Here is a 19,938-nt window from a genome sequence, read left to right as displayed (position 1 = left end):
GGTTAACAGAAACTGACATATTTACATAATAACAGCTGATTTTTATGTAAGTCTTCACAAACAGTCAAGGGATTTTGGAAAATACTCTGTGGCTTTGAAGCATTTTCAATTTAGGAATATTTTCTTCAAAACTTTTCTATTCTCCCTTCACCATTAAAAGCCATTTTCTAAGGACTTTACCTAAGGGCCACTTCTGCACTAGGCAACAAGCTCCATAAGGCAGCACCGGAGCCTGTGGTGCTCGCCGGTGACTCGAGAGCCCAGCAAGGTGTCACGTCTCTTTTCATGAGTGCTGCACTTCGTGTCTCATGACTTATTCGACTAATTTATACGATCGAAATTTCTTACTGAGCATGAGGTTATGTGTCTACCAATAGAGACATTTCTCTTATCGGAACAACACCTTAAAATTTATTTTAATATTTTCATATTGAAAATGTAAAAAACCAGCAACCAAACAAAAAACAACGTGGTCCAGAGTTTCAGAGACTCATGAAAATTCTATCACGTGACTTAATACACCCCACCTTCCCCCAGCTCAGTGTTCTTTGAACCACACTCTGCTGCTCCTCCCTTATGATTCTATAAAAATCAAATTTAAATTGTATTTTTAAAAGACTATATTTTCAGATTAAGAAAAACTAAAAACTAGTTTGTAAAAGTCTTTATTGTATCCGTGCCACACATAGTAGTGAAAAATAACACTCCTAAAAAAAAGAATGCTACCTTTTCCACAACATTTTATTTTAAATAAAACTTCAAGTACTCTTACATAGATACAAAAAAAAGTCTGATCTATTTGCCTCCAACAGGCCACCACAACACACAGTAGATAAAACACAGTGGTTACAAATGTCTTTTAAATTTATTTCTGAGGCTAGGCAAATGGGAGGGAAATGTTTCTATGAAAAAATACTGTGTGTGTAGGAAATTGTCACAATTTTATTCCACATGGATACAAATGATTATACTTTAATTTAGGCCCTGGTGGCTTAAAATTATATAACAAAATAGAAAAAATGGAAAACTAATATCCCCTACACCCTGTTTCAAAGGCAGGCACTACCAAGATCAAGGAGACGCCACAGTGTTGGTAGAGGATAATTACTGTACAAGCTGTAGAGCTGTAATTACCTTCAGACTAAAATAAAATGCTACAGTCCTTCTAAGGCATAAACAATAATGTCTGCAAACAATATATACACATAATACATATTTAAAGCAAGACTCAATATAAACAATAATGAACAGTATATACATGTCAACGTTTCTTCACTGTCTTGAAATACAATTTAACTACACAAGTGATGCAGCAACATATATATATATATATATATAAATGTACTTGTAACTCTACAGTAAAGTTTATTTTTGGTGCTTTTATAGCACATCAGTGTAAACAGTTTAACTTGGCTTTGTTTTATATTTTAAAACATTCCTTGTTGTATTTTCAAGATTTAAAGCAATTTACTAGTTCTTCCTTTTCACAGAAAACGAAGATTCTGGATGTGGTTTAATCATAAATAATTCATAAAATTAAATACATTCACTAAAAAATAAACTACAAAGTAAAAAAATGAAAAATAGATATTTATTGAGAGGGAAAGGAGAACCATTTCCCACGTTAGAGCTCTGGTGTTGAATATTCAGTGCGATTTGATATATTTTAATTGCTATTGCACTATAACACCCTTTCCTTTGAAAATTCTTTGGGTGTGCTTCCCTGTTCTACCTAAATTAGCTGATAAATCACACAAACCAATAACCAAGGGCCTTGGTTGTTGTAGGAGTGAAGCCTTTAAAAATGGTATCATTCTTCTGATACTTTTTTTTTGTGATACTTATTTTAAGGAAAAAAAGTCATTATATATGTGCCTTGCACATTTATGTAAATTCAGTTCACATTGCTGGTCTCATTTGTCCTTGTTTAAAAGGAAAAAAAAAGAGAGAGATTATAACTTCAGCTCACTTTGAAAGTATCTGTCCACTTTTTTTCAAAATACTTTCTCATACTGTGGCCAGCTCTGCCTATGTCAGATTCATCTTCATTAAATGTTTCACAGTTGTCAAACACAAGCCTGACATCCAGAGCAAATGACTCAGGGCTCGGATACCTGAAAGAAAACACATGATTTAGAGGTTGCTTTGTTTTGTAACCAAATGAAGAGGTAATAAAAGGTAAAATAAAAAGGAAATCTGAAAGGGAAAAGAAAAAGATTAGGATACCTGCATTTAAAGTGATAGAAAACATATTATACCCTCTTATACATGGAATATGTAAAATAATTGCATGTGGTCTGAACCACATAGGATTTAAAGACAGATGAAATGGAAAAACAGATTTCTCTGAAAAACAAGATAAATTTCAACTTACTAGCATTTTTCCCACATCCAATTTCCTGGTTTACCTATATCACAATTGTGTTATAGGACTCATCCCATTTGATTCATTCAGGGATCCTCAAACTTTTTAAACAGGGGGCCAGTTCACTGTCCCTCAGACTGTTGGAGGGCCGGACTATAGTTTTAAAAAAAAACTATGAACAAATTCCTATGCGCACTGCGGGCCCGGGACAAGTCGGCTGCTAAGCAGGACAGGCAGTGGCACCTGGCGGGCCGGACAAAAGTCCTCGGCGGGCCGCATGTGGCCCGCGGGCCGTAGTTTGAGGACCCCTGTAACCTCTGACCAACTGTATTGCTCATAGTACCCCTATTGTTCACATTCAAATATTTACTTGCACTAGATATAAGTGCTTCCTATACACTGTCAACATTGTACTTGCCCTGTGGCTTCTACATACATCCCATTTCTCTTCTTCTCTCTCTAAATATGCTCTTTTGCTCAAGTACTGGGAGTACGATGATCCAAAAAAAGCAAAAAAGCATGTGCTGCCCCTTCACCCAAGATAGCATTATGAGGAACTGGCTTTCAATAAGCAACATTGTGGCTCAGTGCTCTTTTAGAGGGATAGCCCACTTCTCTTTTCTGTACGAACATGAGGAAGAGAACACAAAAGTGAATGAATCTGCCTAAACTTATTGGTAAGAAAAGAGTGGTTTGTTTCAGGGCTTATGGAAATTCAAATTTAAATGAATTCCAACTTATAATAAGCTAGTACTAAGATAACTTTCCCATCATAAATACCTTTGCAACACACACTACAGCTCTGAGAAACCTGATAAAAGTGGAGGTATTTTTTTGATGAAATAACTTGTACAGTTTCCACTCCCTCCTTCTTTTATTATGTGCAACAATAAAAGAAATAGAATTTCTTTTTCTATAATGAGCTCACAGAGTTAATTCAGGCCTTATTTATAACCTTACCCATTTCCTGTTCTTCTTGCAATTATTATTTTTTATTGAGGTGAAATTCACATAACACAAAATTAACCACTTTAAGGTAGACAATTCAGTGGCATTTAGTACATTCACAACACTGTCCTATCACCACCTCTATCTAGTTCCAAAAGACATTGTCCTTTAAGCAGTCTCTCCCCATTCCTCCCTATTCCCATGTCCGGGCAAGCACCCATTTGTGCTCTGGAAATTTCCCATAAATAGAATCATATAACTTGTGTATAATTCGTATACAACAGTTTAAAGCTGCTTTGAGAAATACTTATCTCTGTAGGCTGTCCTTTACCATAGGAAAGGTTAATGATTAATGCTAGGGAGACTGGGATCCCGGAGAGAATTCTAGGTGATGTTCGGGGTGAGATAAAGGCAACCCCACTCTGTGCCCTTCTTTTATAGAAGAATGGGCACTGATGAAACCCAGCAGTTTTCATTAAAGTAGGCCCTTGCAGGAACCCTCTGTTCTATCCACTTCTAGTTTTAAAATATTAAATACTGTTTGTGGGTTTTGGTTCCAACTCATTAGGTTGGATTTAACTGAACAATTCATGCTAGAGGAGACTGAACCCACTGAATCTTGCCTCCCACACAGCTGGCATCACAAACAGGATTGGAATAGACTGTTTCTCTGCCTGCCTCTGCGTGATCTCCTCCTTTCACCAGGATTCATTCTCAAAAAAGAACTTCGATTATATAACTCTTTTGGTAACTTTGTCTTAATGTGTAAGTCTGTTTGTTTTGGGGATTTGGAGGTTGAGGTTCATCCTCTCCAGGAATTCCAAGAATCATGGAAGTTAAAGTCATGAGTTACTTTAAACATGGTCAAGTCTCCCTGTGTACATACATCTTGTCTTGGCATGGTGATTATAAAGTCCATTGTACTACCCCCTAAACACCCAATTATAGAAAAAGGAAGATATCTAGTCCATATCTATACAGTAGCTTTTGCTGTTTGGTTCACATTAGAACCAATAGTTTTAATGATTATAAATGTTTTCTGAGTTTATAATATTTTCTGGGCAGGTCCTTTCTATAATTAAAAAACAACAACAATTTTTTGAAAGACTGACATCTCAATCTTCAAAGAAATAAAGTAGTCATTTGGTCAATCTAATAAATCCTTTTATATGAGAGGGACACTCATCCGTTAAGCTCTACTCAACTCTTCTAAATTGAATGTAAATTATGGAGCATGGTGATTTACACCAAAGGAATGCCAGGAAGAACTAAATAATATACTATATAATAATGAGGATCATAACAACAATAATTACACTACAATTTGTAGTTATTCTTTCAATGTAAAGTTCCTTCTTTCTCCATATTTTCTGTGACTTTGCCAGACATGATGGGCATGAGCTACATTAAGCTAAGCCAGGATATGGGAAGAAAGGGAGCAGGGAAGGGGTAAGAAAATACAGCTCACAGACACTGGCCATGCACATGTGGTTGCCTGTGTGTGGGCTTGTTCTGTCAAGTGAACAGCCTCATTCTTGTGGCTCCAAGATGGGCCAGCATCAAGAGCTAGTTAAATTCCATTAACAGTTGCTACTCTCTGGCAGGAGCCTGAGGTCTAAGATCATGAACTGTGGCCAGCAAGTTGTTCTTCAGACAGGGTCACAAAGAGAATATGGTAGAGAGGAGCAAATAATAGTTTTGTTCCACACTTAAAATACTTATTTTTGGAATCCTCCAACAACTCATAATTAAGTTTTAATACTTAAATTTTCTAATGATCTTTTATCTCTACATGTAATAATCTGACAACATTACAGGCTCAATTTTTATTAAATCCACATGAGACGATGTCAACACTCCACTGATGCCCAAAAGAAGCTCCAGCTCACACATTACTCACTTACTGTGGGAGGCTTCCTCCACACTTTTCTTCTCCTCCCAGGTGGAGTTCAGTGCCCTTCTAATGTCAAAAGCAGCTTTAGCACACTCCTTTTTTAATTGTTTAAATAATTGTGATTGACTTGTCATCCATACCATATCACCCTAACCAAACAACAACAACACACCCTCCTCCTCCTCCCCCTCCTCCCCCTCCTCCTCCCCCTCCTCCTCCTCCTCTTCCTCCTCCCCCCCTCCTCCTCCCCCTCCTCCTCCTCCCCCCCCTCCTCCCCCTCCTCCTCCCCCTCCTCCTCCTCCTCCTCCTCCTCCTCCTCCTCCTAAGAAGTCAGGGCTTCTATCTTTGCTGTAAGCTAATGTATTTTTGTCTCAGTAGAAAATTACCTAGAAAATTATCTAGTAATATCAAGCATTCAATAAATATTGAACTGAAATGGTTTACTTACTGTCCACTACTTAATTTCTCTCTAATTGTGGAGAAATCCATAGGCTTCTTAATAACTTTCTTATAACCAGGAACAAGTTTCAAGTTTACAGGAAGTAGAAAAGGCCATGCATCCTCATGAGTTTCCATTTCAGTGAGGATCATACTAAAGAGAACAATGTTTGAAATCAATATCTACGCTGTAGAATTATCTATTTTTATTAAAAATGTAGCTTTTGTAATCTTTCAAGAAAAACAATGCAAATTAATTTATTAAAAGAGGTAAAAGAATACATTTACTTGTACTATAGACTTTTATATCTTCCTATTTATACAAATTGTGAGAAGGTCTCTAAACAAATAAAATGGGGTTATCATGAATAAGTAGTGCATAGCAACTGAAATAATACCTGCAAAGAGCTAGGTCCTTGGAATCATCTTGCTTAGGTTTCTTAATAGAAGCAAAGCTTTCTTGCTTTGACAAGTTCATGGAAGTGCTTTCCTCCATTTTCCTCTTTTTCAGGTCTTTGTTTCCTCTTTTCAGTGAACTGCTTGCAGATGCAGAGTCTTCATCTTCAGTATCCCCTGTCAAAGGTCCTTTCTTTGCTTTCTTTGAATCACTAGTCTTTTTTCCTTTGACATGAAGTTTTTTGAATTTTAGAGTTTGACCACTTGCCTTTAATTAAAAAAAAAAAGAGTAAATGAGGTATAATAAAAAGATATAGGAAGTTAATAATTTTATTATTTTCAAAAGAGATCTACAAATTTGTTCTCTTATAAGGCTGAAACCTAATAAACCTGAAAAAATCTATCCTAAGAAATCTTAAAACGTGAAAACACTGATCTCTAGGTAACCCACCTTTACTACAGAACTTACCAGCAGCGTTCCTTTAATTTAGATCACTCACTCACTTGTTTAAAGATACAAAAAGACTATTAGTTAGTTAGTTAGTTAGTTAGTTAGTTAGTTATTGATTACAGAGAGGGAGGGAGAGGGGGAGAGAAACACCAGTGATAAGAATCATTGATCGGCTGCCTCCTGCATGCCCTCCATGGGGATCGAGCCTGCAACCCAGGCATGTGCCCCAACCTGGAACCAAACTGTGACCTTCTGGTCCATAGGTCATCGCTCAACCACTGAGCCACATTAGCCAGGCCAAAAGTACTATCTTTTAAAGTACAATATAATTAAGAACAAAGATGAATAGAAATAAAAATATAAAGCTTGTTAATAAGGAATTTGAAAAGGTAATTAGAAAGCTAGGCCAAGACATAAAAAATAGCTCATGAAGTACCCAAGAGAGAAAAAGTCCTGTGTAAGATCAAATCTACTGGAAATTGATTTTGTTTTTCTGGATAAAGAAAAAAAAATGCATTTGCTATAAGAAGTCCACAAACTGTGGTTCTGAGGTATGAATCAAGAAGTGGTGAAGGCTAAGGAAAAAAAGAAAAGAAAAGATGTCTGTTTTGAGGAAAACAATAAAGAAATATATAAGAGATTATATTTGGAATCAAAGCATGTAAATTCCTGCTAGGACTCTGTCAGTGACTAGCTATGGGACTTTGTACAAAAATATGTATAAGGCCCTATTTTTCTCATCTATAAAATAAGGTGAACAACACAATTGGTAAGGTCATTCAAACTCTCAAATTACGTGAAAGAAAATCTCAATGTGGCCTTATGCAATCTAACTGAAAATGCAGGCAGTGCATTGATGTAACAATGAACCCCCCAACACAATTTAGAAACAGGAAAATAAGATGGGATTTAGAGTTGAATATTATAATATACATAACATATCAGAGAAAAGTGATATGCAAAATCACTGGTAATGTATGGGTTTTGTTTTGATTTTCCAGAATAGTGTTTACCCTCTTTTAAAAAATTACTTCATCTTTTACCCAGACTGTTAAGAAGTCTTAGAATGCAGTCAATATTTAATCTAGCCATAATTTAAAGTTGGCTGTATTTTTGCAATAAATTTGGCCAGAAACATTTCTTTGTAGTTCATATCAATTTTTTTTGAGAATTTCATGATCTCTTCTAGCAGCACTTTTTAAAAAATTGCTCTTAATCAAGCAATTAAAAATATTTGGTTCTAGAGAACACTTTGTAAAGTATATGATTGTCTAACTGCTGTGCTGTACACCTGAAACTAATACAAAATAGTGTTGATGCAATCTGTAATTGAAGCGTAAAATTTAAAAAAATATTTAGTTCCCTAATGGTGGCTAAAAGTATAGTTGAGATATTTTAAATTACTAAAATAATAAGGCAAACCATAAAACTAACACATTCTTGATACCATAGCAAAGAATCATTAACCTCTGTCACTAGCTGAAATAATTAACATGTTTTACTAAGTCTCTTTCCAATTAATTTATTAATTTTTATTCATAAAAATCTTATAGTTTTCATATAACACTGAGCTTTTAGCACTCTGAAATAATAAAAAAGAGAATGTTTACTATAATGAGAAAAGACCATTTAATGAAGATTAAATTAAATTACACTGAATAACTAAGATTAAATTAAGTTGGATTGAATAAAAACCAACAAAATTTCATAAATTATGGGCCAAAACTTCTAGTTCCTATTTGAACTAAAATATTATTTGGGATAATTTTCTAAGAAATTAATATAGTAAAAAAAAACCACCCAAAACACATGAAATTTAAACCACAGAAGCAAAAGACTTTTTGATATTTTTTTAAAAAAATGAAGTCTCCATGTATTTCTTTAATAAATAATGTTTATCAGCTTACTGCAATAGACCATGCACATATACATACTTTCAAAAGTAAGCTTTTATACTATCATTCTGTTACCTGGTTACTTTGTTCTGAGACAGAGGTGCCCCCTAGCCACCCATTCTCTCTATCTTGTTAAGAACCCAAATTCAAAAAGGAACTTCAGTATGTCTTAAGCAGAACCTATCGAATTACACACTCAAGAGCACATTTCTATTATGTCTGTCTATTTATACATCAGAAGTTGTGAACTGGTGGCTCACAGGCTGTAAACAGCCCAGTCCATATGTTGTTGTTTGGCTCATATAATGCTTGTGGAAATTCTGAATTTATAGCCAACATTTAACATTTGGGCAGACATGCATAAAAATCCCTAATCCTGAAATATTGGTAGATCCTGGAACACTGGCACACAGGTCTATATGATAACAATCGGCTGAGGTTGAGTGGTGACTGTCCTATTTAAATGAGGGCATGACCTTCCTGTTTGCCACAGTCCCAGCCCTTTTGTGTCATTTGCCTGGCTTTCATAGGCAATGCAATTTGAAACTTGTATGTGTGTGTGTTCATGAGTGTATATATCAATATGTATATGTTTACACACATCTATTTGATTCTGTGGTTCTGTGATTATGTATAAGTACAATAAAGCATCTGTGTATATATTGGCATATACATACATACACATGGAGTAAAAATACTTAATCACAATAATGCATGCAGAAATAACCATTTGAGAGTATAGTATAAATATTTGTAAGTGACAATGAATTACTGGAAATATATTTTAAAACCTTAATTTCAAATCCTTATATCAAAATCAAATGCTCCTAATGTTTTTTATTGATGTAAAAACAACATCTAATTTACTATATTTAAAAAACAAAAAAAAGCAGTGGCTTAGAAAGCTGCATTTACTTAGAAGGACTTGGATGAGATCATAAAACTTCTGTCTCCTTTCGTGATAGATAGCCAAAATTCTAATTTAAACACATTTACTGAAAACAAAACCTCCTATAGCTTACCAGATATCTCCAACACTTAAAACAGTGACTTGTTAATAATTCATATAGTATTAGAGAAACTACCTATAAATTGACAGTTATAAAATGAAAAAATAGTTTATGTACAACCAGTGAAGATAATCATTGGGTTACATTTAACTATATATATAAAAGCCTAAGTGACCATTAAGGCCAGTTGACCGAACGACCGGTCGACCAAACAACCTGTCAACTGGTTGCTATGATGCACACTCACTACCAGGGGGCATATGCTCAATGCAGAAGCTGCCCTCTGGTGGTCAGTGTGCTCCCACAGCCAACCTCCCCCCAGCCAGTCGGCCAACCTCCCTCAGTCCCTCCCCGCTGCCGGCTGGCCCTGATCGGCCCCAATTGGCCCTGATCGCTGACCAGGCCGAGGAACTCTACCCATGCACAAATTTGTGCACCAGGCCTCTAGTATATAATAAAAATGATCAAGTAATAAGAAATAAAAAAATGCCATTAGTAGTGAAAATGAGGCCATGTGGACCCTCTGCTATTTTGTAAAATACAGTTTAACATAAACATGTTGCAGACATTTGAAGTTATTAAAATTTTCACACCCATGACCGTATTTGGTCCTCACAAATGACCATAAAGCAGATACTGTCCCTTTTTACAAATGATAACCTGAAGCTAAGAAAGCACTCTAATGTTGATAGATCAGGAAGGTGTAAAAACAAGCAAAAGAGACTGAAAAGGAGCAAAGGCAAGAAGAAAACCAGGTGAATATGGGTTCCTGGAAGCCAAGTGAAAGCAGGGTTTCAAGAAGGAAGAAGTGTTCCTCTCTAGCAACCGTACCTGCTAGGTTGGGGAGGCCTAATCACTGACCACGGAGTTGAGCAATGTGGATGCTATTTGTGCTGTGATAACAACAATTTTGGAGAAGCCGTGGAGGTGAAAATCTGACTGGAGTGGATTCAAGACTGATTGAAGGAGAGACATCGGAGAGAACCAGGACAGAAAACACTAGAAGTTTTACTATAAAGGGAAAAGGAGAACTGGGGGAGTGGACCAAGAAAGGAGTGAGGCCAGAAAAGGGGTTTTGTTTAGTTTTTTTAAGGTGGGAGAAATAGTAGCATATTAGTAGGCTGATATAAGAACTCTGTGGAGAAAGAGAAATTGATGATGGAGGAGAGAGAGTTGCTGGAGCCATACTCCTAAGGAAGTGAGAGGGGATGGGATCTGAGGCACAGGTTGGCTCATCTGGGGCATTAACAGCTCATGGCAACAGGAGAAAAGGTTGAGTATGTGAGCCCAAATACAGGAAGGATGGTGGGTGTGGTAGGTGGTGAATCCTTGAATATTTTCTTCTAATGGCTTCCATAGTTTCAAGTGAACTTGGAGTAAGGTCATCAAATGAGAATAAGAATGGAGACAGAACCAGAGGTAAATTAGCATGCAACATTAAAGGCCCCCTTAATGCCTTCACTTTAAAGGACTGGGTGTGTGTTTTCCAGCCATATTCAGATTTAAAGGAGCAGGTGCTGGAGAAGTCAGGAGAGTTGGATTAGCCAGAATGCCGCTTTTACTAAGTGAGAGAGAGGCAAAGGAGCCACAGTTGGACACAATGAGTATGATAATGGGATACTGTCACATTATAAGCTGGTAGGAGGAAAGAGAGGACACGAAATGGGAAAGGGACAGTGAAAAGGTATTAAGATAAATGAATTGAAGGTACTGGTTGAAATAAAAGAATTGTTGGAGTGTTAGGGTGGACTGGAAAGAAGGAGGCAGTGGACAGATGGATGTTTGGAACTGAGTTTATGAAGAGGCAGTATTACTGGTGATGATTAGGTGAAGACATTAAACAAGAAAGAGAGTGACTGAGGTAGGGAACACCTAGCAGAAGCTGGCCCTTCCTGCATGCTGACCCTTTCATACTTATTGCTCTTTATTTTATAACTCTAAAACCCATTTTTCCTATTTTGTCAAATTGCTTCTCTTTAATCAATTATGAGAGTTCAACAGTTTTTAATTTAAATGTGATTGGAGAGTGACTTAAAATGCATATGAACTAGCAATTCTATTCCTAGGTATATACACAAGAGAAGTTAAAACATGTATTTATACAAAAACTTGTGTATGAATGTTCATAGCAGCATTATTCGTAACAGCCAAAATATGGAAACAACCAAAATATCTATCAACTGATGAATAGAGAAACAAAATGTGGTATATCTATACAATGGAATATCATTTGACTATTTAAAAAGGAAATACTGATACATCCTAGGACATGGATGAACGTTGAAAATATTGTGTAAGTGAAAGAAGTCAGACACAAAGGCACATATTACTTGATTCCGTTTATATGTAATAACCAGAAAAGGCAAATCCATAAAGTTGGAAAGTAGGTAAGTGGCTGCCTAAAACTGAGGGGATAAGAAGGATGGGGAATGACTGCTAATTGATATAAGGTACTTTTTTGGGGTCATGAAAATGCTCTGGAGTTAAACAGAGGTGATGGCTGTACAATTCTGTAAATATATGTAAAAAACCCCCAATGAATTGTACACTTTAGGAAGGTGAATTTTATGGTATATCAATTATATCTCAAAAAATTCCCATAAAAATCTGCAATTAACACAAATAAACTCATAGATACAGACAACATATTGGTGGTTACCAGAAGGGATGGGGAATGGTAGGGAGGGAGAAATGGATAAAAGGAGACAAATATATGGTGACAGAGAGAAACTAGACTTTTGGTGCATACAAATATCTATATATATAAAAGCCTAAGGGACCATTACAGCAGAATGACCAAACGACCAGAACAAGCAGTCACTATGATGGGCACTGACCACCCCAAACACCTGATTGGAGCCTGCCGCCCAACCTCCTGGTCTCTCCCCTCTGCCGGCAGGTGCCGATCACCTGATGGGGAACAGGGAACCAGGGGTGGGTGGCGGTGGATGCAGTGGTGCCAGGCTGAGATGGGTGTGTGTGGGGGGGCGGGGCTGGCTGTCAGCAGCCAGGGTAAGGAAGGCCCTGGCCGGCCAACCTCCCGGACCCTGAAGGCTTTTGAAAAACCTCTTTCTGGTGAGGCTTTTCTTTCCCCTCGAGCCGCATGGAGGAGGGGGGAGGCGCTAGCCACGGAGCCACCTGTTGTGGAGCCACCCAACCTCTCCCTGCACCCAATCAGATTGAGTCTGGCACACGGTGGGGTGGAACACCCCGAGCTGCTGCCCACAGGCGGGAAGCTGATGGGGGTGGGGCATGGACACAGGGGCCTCAGAGCTGGACCACCCAGCCCCCAGCGCACTCTCTGCGTGGAGGCGTCCAGCTGCAGACCTCCGACCCCATTAACTGGATCAATGGTGAGTGGAAAGCGACCTGGGAGGGTGAGGAAATGAAACTTGGGGCAAGTACCACAGGTGTAGTCCCCGTGACCTTCCTCTCCTAGGATAATGCTGTGCTCCCTAACCTCCCACGCACCAAGAGATAAATGTGGATTCGCAAAGAGGCAGGCTGCTGAGGAGCTTCAGCTGGGGGGACGAGAGGCGTTACTCACTTCTGATACCCCACCCTTTGCTTTAAGGCTGCATTCTCCTTCCCTAATACATGTTGCTTGAAGTACACAATGGTTTGTGTTTAGACATGTGATAAACGTGGGGAAAGCAAAGTTTTGTGCTTTGAAACAAAAGAGCCTGGAGTCTTTGGGGGGTGTCTGCCTGTCTGTCTGTCTGTCTGTCTGTCTCTCTCTCTCTCTCTCTCTCTCTCTCTCTCTCTCTCTCTCACACACACACACACACACACACACACAAACACACACACACACTCTCACTCACTCCTTCCTCCCCTCTTCCCTGGCCTGCTGAATCTTCACGCAGAAAGTTAACCCTAGCTCCTCACTGGAGTGGCCTCTGTTTTGTTTTATTCTCTCACAAGGTTTTTTTCTAACCTCTAAACAGGCAGTTGGACATCCCCCGAGGGGTCCCGGATTGCGAGAGGGCGCAGGCCAGGCTGACGGACACCCCGCCCCCCCATGCATGAATTTCTTGCACCGGGCCTCTAGTTGAATCATAATGTTACACACCTGAAACCTATAAAATGTTATTAACCAATGTTACCTCAATTAAAAAAAAAAGGTTTAGTTTTCATTGATCTTACCTTAGCAATGCAAGCTGGACAAAACCAGTCCCCATCAGGTATAGTTGTTATCTTGGGTCTATGGCAGTAGGTGTGACAGCCTTTGTCACAGCCGTCACAAAGGAGGAGCAGTTCTTCATTATCTCCCTTTCGACAGATTTGGCAGTACTATAATACATGGAAAAGCATTTAAAATTAGCACTCTGCTATGAATAATACTTACTGGGATATTAAACAAACCGTCATTCCTAGTTTACATTAGTAATGAACATTCCGCTTGCTAACAAATATATAGTAGCCATACACATCTATGTATCTCTCGTTACACAGATATGGACCACATGACGGGTGAGCAGTTCAATTGGGGTAAATGCACATTTCAGGTACACTGCAAAGAACAAAGCTAGAGGTCGGGTGCCTGCACACACTTCAGAAGCATGTACACATTAACATATGAAATAATTAACATGACATCAGAGCACATAAAGCAATGAATAGCTTTAATACATGATGTTTTAATTTTTTAATATATTTCATTTTTTGCTTATCTTAGCATCCTCATGATATCCTGAGAAAGAAATAAGAGTTAATTTTTAAGAACAAAATTAGGTTAGCATTAGTATCAGAATTATACATAATATATATAATTTAAAAAGTCCTTATATTTCGACTATTTTTTTATAATTGATTAAAAAATGGCTCCAAACTAGGAAACTTTGGAAATCAATCCAAATCAAACATGTGTCACGAATGTAGACAATAAATCCTACAAAATGATTTCTTAGGGAAAAAAAATCATACAATAAATTAAAGAATTTAAGAGGTCATGATTTCTTTATAGAACTAAAAATAAATTATTTCTTCTGTTAAAAAGGTTTCTAATACCATTAGGAACTTTAACATATATAAAAAGATCTCCCCCCCATGCATACATATTCTGTATAACAAGTTTCACAAAGGAAAAGAAGGAAAGTTAGACAAGTAAAACTTTTAAGATGACTTTAAAAAATGTAAGTACTAACATTGTATTTTGACATTTAGTTTATATCCCGTTATAGTAGAAAATGTCCTGCAACCAATATATTTAAAATGAAAATATTTAAACTATAAATCATTTATACTGATGTATAATTATGTATTTATGTACTCTTAAAAACAAAGTAGCTTAACTGTTCAAACTTCATTTTTTATTCTCAATACAATTAATCAATTTGGGAAAGACTAAAATAAGTCTTATATAACTCAATATATACATCAACGATAGCTTAAGAATCTTATCAAAAAGGCAGACATACATTATCCAACTTAACAAATATCAAATATAGTGTGTCCCCAAAAAAATGCATGCACATTTTGAATAATTGTTAATTCCAATGGGTTAAAGCTGAAAAGAAAGAAACATCAATTGAGCTATCGGCTATTAAAGTGTGTATACAATTTTTTGGTACACCCTATATATGTAATATATATAATACTAAAATTGCATGTGTACTAAGAGCAAAAGCAGTAGTTTAATGTTGCAACAGTATTTATTTTATGACCTTACCTAATACCACATTGTTTAATACCTAAAGACGGTGCTATTTTTCCAAGTTTGAGTTACATTTTTAAAACTTCTATTGCAAAAATATTCACTGAGAAATAACATTTGGAAAGTTATATTTAAATCACTATAACTAAAATTTAAAAATCAGATTAATGAACATTAAGTAAATTCTCACTATTTTCTACAATAGATAACTAAAAATACCATAAAGTCCGTTTCACATCTCACATTTGTGATTTAAAAATAATTTTTTTTTCTGGCAATTATTAAGAAAGGGTGACAGATATTAAGCTCTTAACACTTTCAAAAAATCACAGTAATAGCTCACAATATGTTAGAACAAGTGTATTAACATTTGGTTTTAACTCCCTTGCTCCTAGAGTAAAATATAGTAGATGTTGCCTTTTAACATTAACAATAACATAAAGCACACTGTGGGCAGGATTATCTGGAGATAAATTACAACAGCTTCTTCCATCCTGGTAAGCTTTGTCTCTGACAAAGAAGGTATATCTAAAGACATCGAGCACTTTAACATTTTGTTATGACTTATTATGAAGATTATTATAGGTACTGTTACATTTCTAATTAAAGGTTACAAAGTGCTCATTAATCTTTGAATATGAGATTCTGCCTTCAATTTAAGGTAATTTCATAGCAAATAATGTATTGTTAAGCATTAAAAAAAGAAATGAAGATTATTAGAGATGGAGTTATATAATGATAAATGTATGTTAATATATGGTAAAGATTTATGAATTTGCAAAACTGAAATAAAGTTTTAGACAGCAGAAAGTAAGTATACTAACAAAAAGGCAGATTTTGGTACAAGTTTTGCGTTTCTGTGTATAGGTTTATAACAAAACTGACCACATCGGGATGACAGTTTTGGAACAGATTAGAAAAATAACTATACGAAATTCATTTTGATGTAGCAATTCTATCTTTTTCATTCATGATAGCCTAGATTTCACCAAATATACTTGAGTACATGACTTTAAAACTGACTTTAATGCTAATTTTGAGAAGAAAAAATTTTACCTAGCAAAAATCCTAGCAGATGAACTGAATTATGCCTTAAAATTTATGGTAAATTATAATCTGGGTTGGGAAAGACCTAAATTTGAGAATATCATGAAAACTACAGATTCATTATTCCATGGACATTTTAGGAAGAAGTAGAAAACCACAGAAGAAACCAAATTTATTCGTAAAGAATGAATAAGGCCTTGAGTAGTCTAAGCATAGAGGTAAAAATGAAGAATGCTAAATTATTTAAGGATCATTTCTTTTCTTTGGGAAATGATTATTTTAAGCACATGCTTAGTCATTCTTGACAACAAATCTCATATATTTAAATTTTAAAGGAAACCTGTAATTCAGAAGCAAATGTTAAGCTAATTAGTAAAAGTCTACATATAATAGGCATTTCTATATATGATATATAAGAGGCAAAAGGGACATGTACATGATTTAAAATGATATCTTTCTGGAAAATATATGAAATATAGCTTTTATTTTGAACACATAGCATTTGGTGCCTGGTACAAAACAGGCCACTATCTCTCTATCCCTCTCTCTTCCTCTCTGAAATCAATAAAAATATACGTATTTTTTAAAAAAGATCTATTCTTCAAGTCATTTATATCAGAGGCCAAATACATATCAGTGCACGAAGGAAGACTTCTCTGCTTATAATTACTTCTCTAAGTATTTCTTAGGATTAAAAAACGCAAATTGATAGAAATATAAAGACATTTTAGGAATGCAGTGAATGTAGGTAGCAGGTAATGTTACCAACTGTAATGTTTACAAGAGTGGAAGGATCTTCAAATATTTACATTAACAACTAGTATGTTGACAGAATATAGAAGACAACTTCAGCTAGAGTTATAAACAATATTCAGCAGAGGGATAATCAAAAAAGAAAAGAAAAAGAATACATTTGGTAGTTTCCTTCAGAAAGCTCAAAATAAGGAAGAAAGAGTCAAACTATGCAGAATAAGAATGAGCAAACTCTCAAGTACAGCATACATTATTTTGAAAATAAGTAATGTACAATTAAGGAAGATCTGAAGATTGGAAAAAACAGGACAAATTAAATTAGTTATAGTATTTCTTAAATGAAAACACTTACAACTTTCATAATTGATTTTTCCCATGCTATTGATTTCTGTAACTGCTGAACGCACAGCGCTACCTGTGCAGCACTGCGAGCGTCTGACAGTGCCCTTCTCCATACCCTGAGCCCTGGAGCAATATCCTCTTCAATTCTGCATTGAAATATAGAAAAATTAAGTAGGTCATGTCCACATTTATGGTTACTGAATGTGTAACAATCATCACACTGAAAGCCAAGCAATGACAAAAACATGGAACAGCCAATAAGTATAAGGTTTAAGCAACTAAATTTGATGTAGTGCACAGACTGTGGCTACGTGCCTCAAAGCTTAGTCACAACCAGGTAAAATGTAAGATTACTTTGCAGGATTATCAATGCACATAACAAAAAAAAAAAGTTTTTACAAAGCACCATGCAAATAGCATGATCCATATGGATCAAATAGCATGATCCATATGGATCACAGACATACAAGAAGATACATAGATAACAGGCAATAGAAAATAGGCTCCAATTAGCAAAGAAGCACAATAATTTTTCAAGTTAATCTCAATAACCTACCCGTCACCATCACCACTAATGGATGGTGCAGGAGCAGGGACAGTAACTGTGCCCACATTATCCACTTTGATCTGAATGGTGGTACTTAAGGGGCTCTTCAGATACCTTCTTTCAATGTTCCGCTCCAAATCAGCCAGCCTGGTTACAGCTATATCTAGGGGGTTGTCACTCTTCCGTTCTAGTGCATGTGCACTGCTTTCTTCTTCGCCAGTAAATTCTCCATCATGCTCCTTGCACAATTTAGAGAATGACTTATGTTCAAAATATACCAAGTCCTCCCTTTCTGATGCAGGCTCTGGACACATCCAACCCTATATATCGAGAGAATAACGTTATTATGGTTTTCTTTTAAAATGCCCAGTGGGTGAATTACCTTTACTTAAAATTCAGCAGCAAACACCAGCAGATCTCAAGGATCTTTATTAAGTTTTTACCTTGTCTTTCCTAATGGTGGTGGGTAGAAACAAGAACAGAACATTAAAATAAGCAGTTATAAGAAAAATAAAAAACTTTAGATAATACAAAAGGTATAATGAAAACCAGTATTCTGGAGACTAAATGCTTATTAATTTCACAGGACCACAAATTGGTAAACAGAAACCCCTCAGCAGTCTCTGAACTTTGCTCTTCCTTTCCACTTGCATTCCTGCACCACTCATTGATGCAGGTCCTTGTACTCACCATTTTCCCTCTGGCTGCAGGAGCTTGACATAGCTGTTATGTTTGTCTGTATAGCTTTCCCTGTTCCTCCTCACCTAGTTAACGCTACTCTCTCTGCAACTCCCATGTTAGTATTTGCATCCTCAGGGAATCCTTCCTTGAGCTCCCTCAGTGGGTAAATTTCCCCATACAGGCTTCTCATAGGACCATATAATACTCCATAGCCTGGTGGCAGTCCAATTTTATACTACTGTGCTTATTTAGCATTTTTCTACCTTTAAATTCCACGCAGGCAGGGAACGTTCTGTTTTTACTCATTTTATCTAAAACTCAGTGAAGGCAAATAGTAGGCATATATATAATAAATTGTTATTATAACTCAGCTTGCTTATATTGATCCTTTAGCCTCAAGGATTCCCTGTTTAACAAAATCCAAACTTTTGCTATGACATTCAGTTCATCGAGCTACCTTTCTGTCTCATGTGCCCATTCATGCATCCTACCCTGCAGGCAGATCCATGTCTTGTGACTCCAGACATGTCCTGAGCTTGCTGATCCTGGTGCTGTGCTCATCCCACCCTGGAATTCGTGTTCTCTCACTGTCAGAGGATTACTCATCTTCTCAAGTTCCATCTCGGCTCCTACATGAAATCTGCCTGATCTCCTCCATTTCTCCACCAGAAACCGTGTATTCTTTTTCTAACTTCATGTGAGATTCTGTACTTCACTGCAGTCAGTTACCAGATTCTGCAGAGATGTATACATGTCCTATTATATAGCAAGCTTTCTGAAGGCAGAAACCATATATATTTTTTAAATTCTGTGGTGTCTACTGTCTGATGTGAAATAGGTATGTACTAAGTGCATATTAAAGGAAAATCAGAATGAACATTATCCTTTTTATTAAAAAATTTAAGAGATAATTATTTTATCTTTATATTGGGATCAATTCTTCCTCTTTAACCCAGTAGAACATTTAGAAAGTAAGGATGGAGTTCTGAATAGTACACATAAGTGCATCATGTCACATGAACCTCATTCCCATCTTTTGAGAGAAATATGAAATAACTAAATCAAGGGAAGGAATCCTGTAAATACAGTATATCTTGATTTCTACAAGGCAACTGATAAGACAAAAAAAAAGGAAGACTATATTAAAGTAAGAGCAGTCTAGATGGTAAAAGACACTATACCCAAAAACTGGTGATTGACCATCAGCTCATCAGCTCAGAAAAGGTGTAAAGAAGGCAATGTAATGCATAACATAACTGCCACTATCCAAAGGCTCTATATTTGGCCAATACACTTATGAATAACTCGGTTGATGGCTATTAAATCTTCAAGTGACTTAAAGTTTCAAAGAAAGTTAATATTCTTTATGAAAGGACTAAGATTAAAAGTTTCATATGCTGAAAATGGTACCTAAATGAAATTAATAAAAATAGAACAATCTATATATACTAGAGGCCCGATGCACAAAAATTCGTGCAAGAGTAGGCCTTCCTTCCCCCAGCTGCCAGCATCAGC

The 19,938-nt window shown here is 36.4% G+C and overlaps 1 protein-coding gene across 22 annotated transcripts in view; it reads right to left on the bottom strand.

Moving 5' to 3' along the window:
• Positions 1-649: 649 nt before the first annotated feature.
• BAZ2B (bromodomain adjacent to zinc finger domain 2B) overlaps positions 650-19,938 on the bottom strand; it is a 372,529-nt gene continuing 353,240 nt past the window's right edge. For all 22 annotated transcript variants that reach the window (XM_080671184.1, XM_080671185.1, XM_080671189.1 and 19 more), the window contains 6 exons: positions 17,752-18,062; positions 17,206-17,341; positions 13,544-13,690; positions 6,044-6,309; positions 5,656-5,799; positions 650-2,114 (listed from right to left, as the gene is read on the bottom strand). In XM_080671184.1, the coding sequence (XP_080527310.1) occupies positions 1,961-2,114; positions 5,656-5,799; positions 6,044-6,309; positions 13,544-13,690; positions 17,206-17,341; positions 17,752-18,062 (1,158 nt within the window). In that variant the 3' untranslated portion in view covers positions 650-1,960. The remainder of the gene's footprint in view (positions 2,115-5,655; positions 5,800-6,043; positions 6,310-13,543; positions 13,691-17,205; positions 17,342-17,751; positions 18,063-19,938) is intronic.

Source organism: Plecotus auritus (genome assembly GCF_963455305.1).
Source record: "Plecotus auritus genome assembly, chromosome: 5".
Classification (NCBI taxonomy): Eukaryota; Metazoa; Chordata; class Mammalia; order Chiroptera; family Vespertilionidae; genus Plecotus; species Plecotus auritus.
Note: the sequence above shows the minus strand (reverse complement) of the source record. Positions and strands in the feature narration are given on the sequence as shown.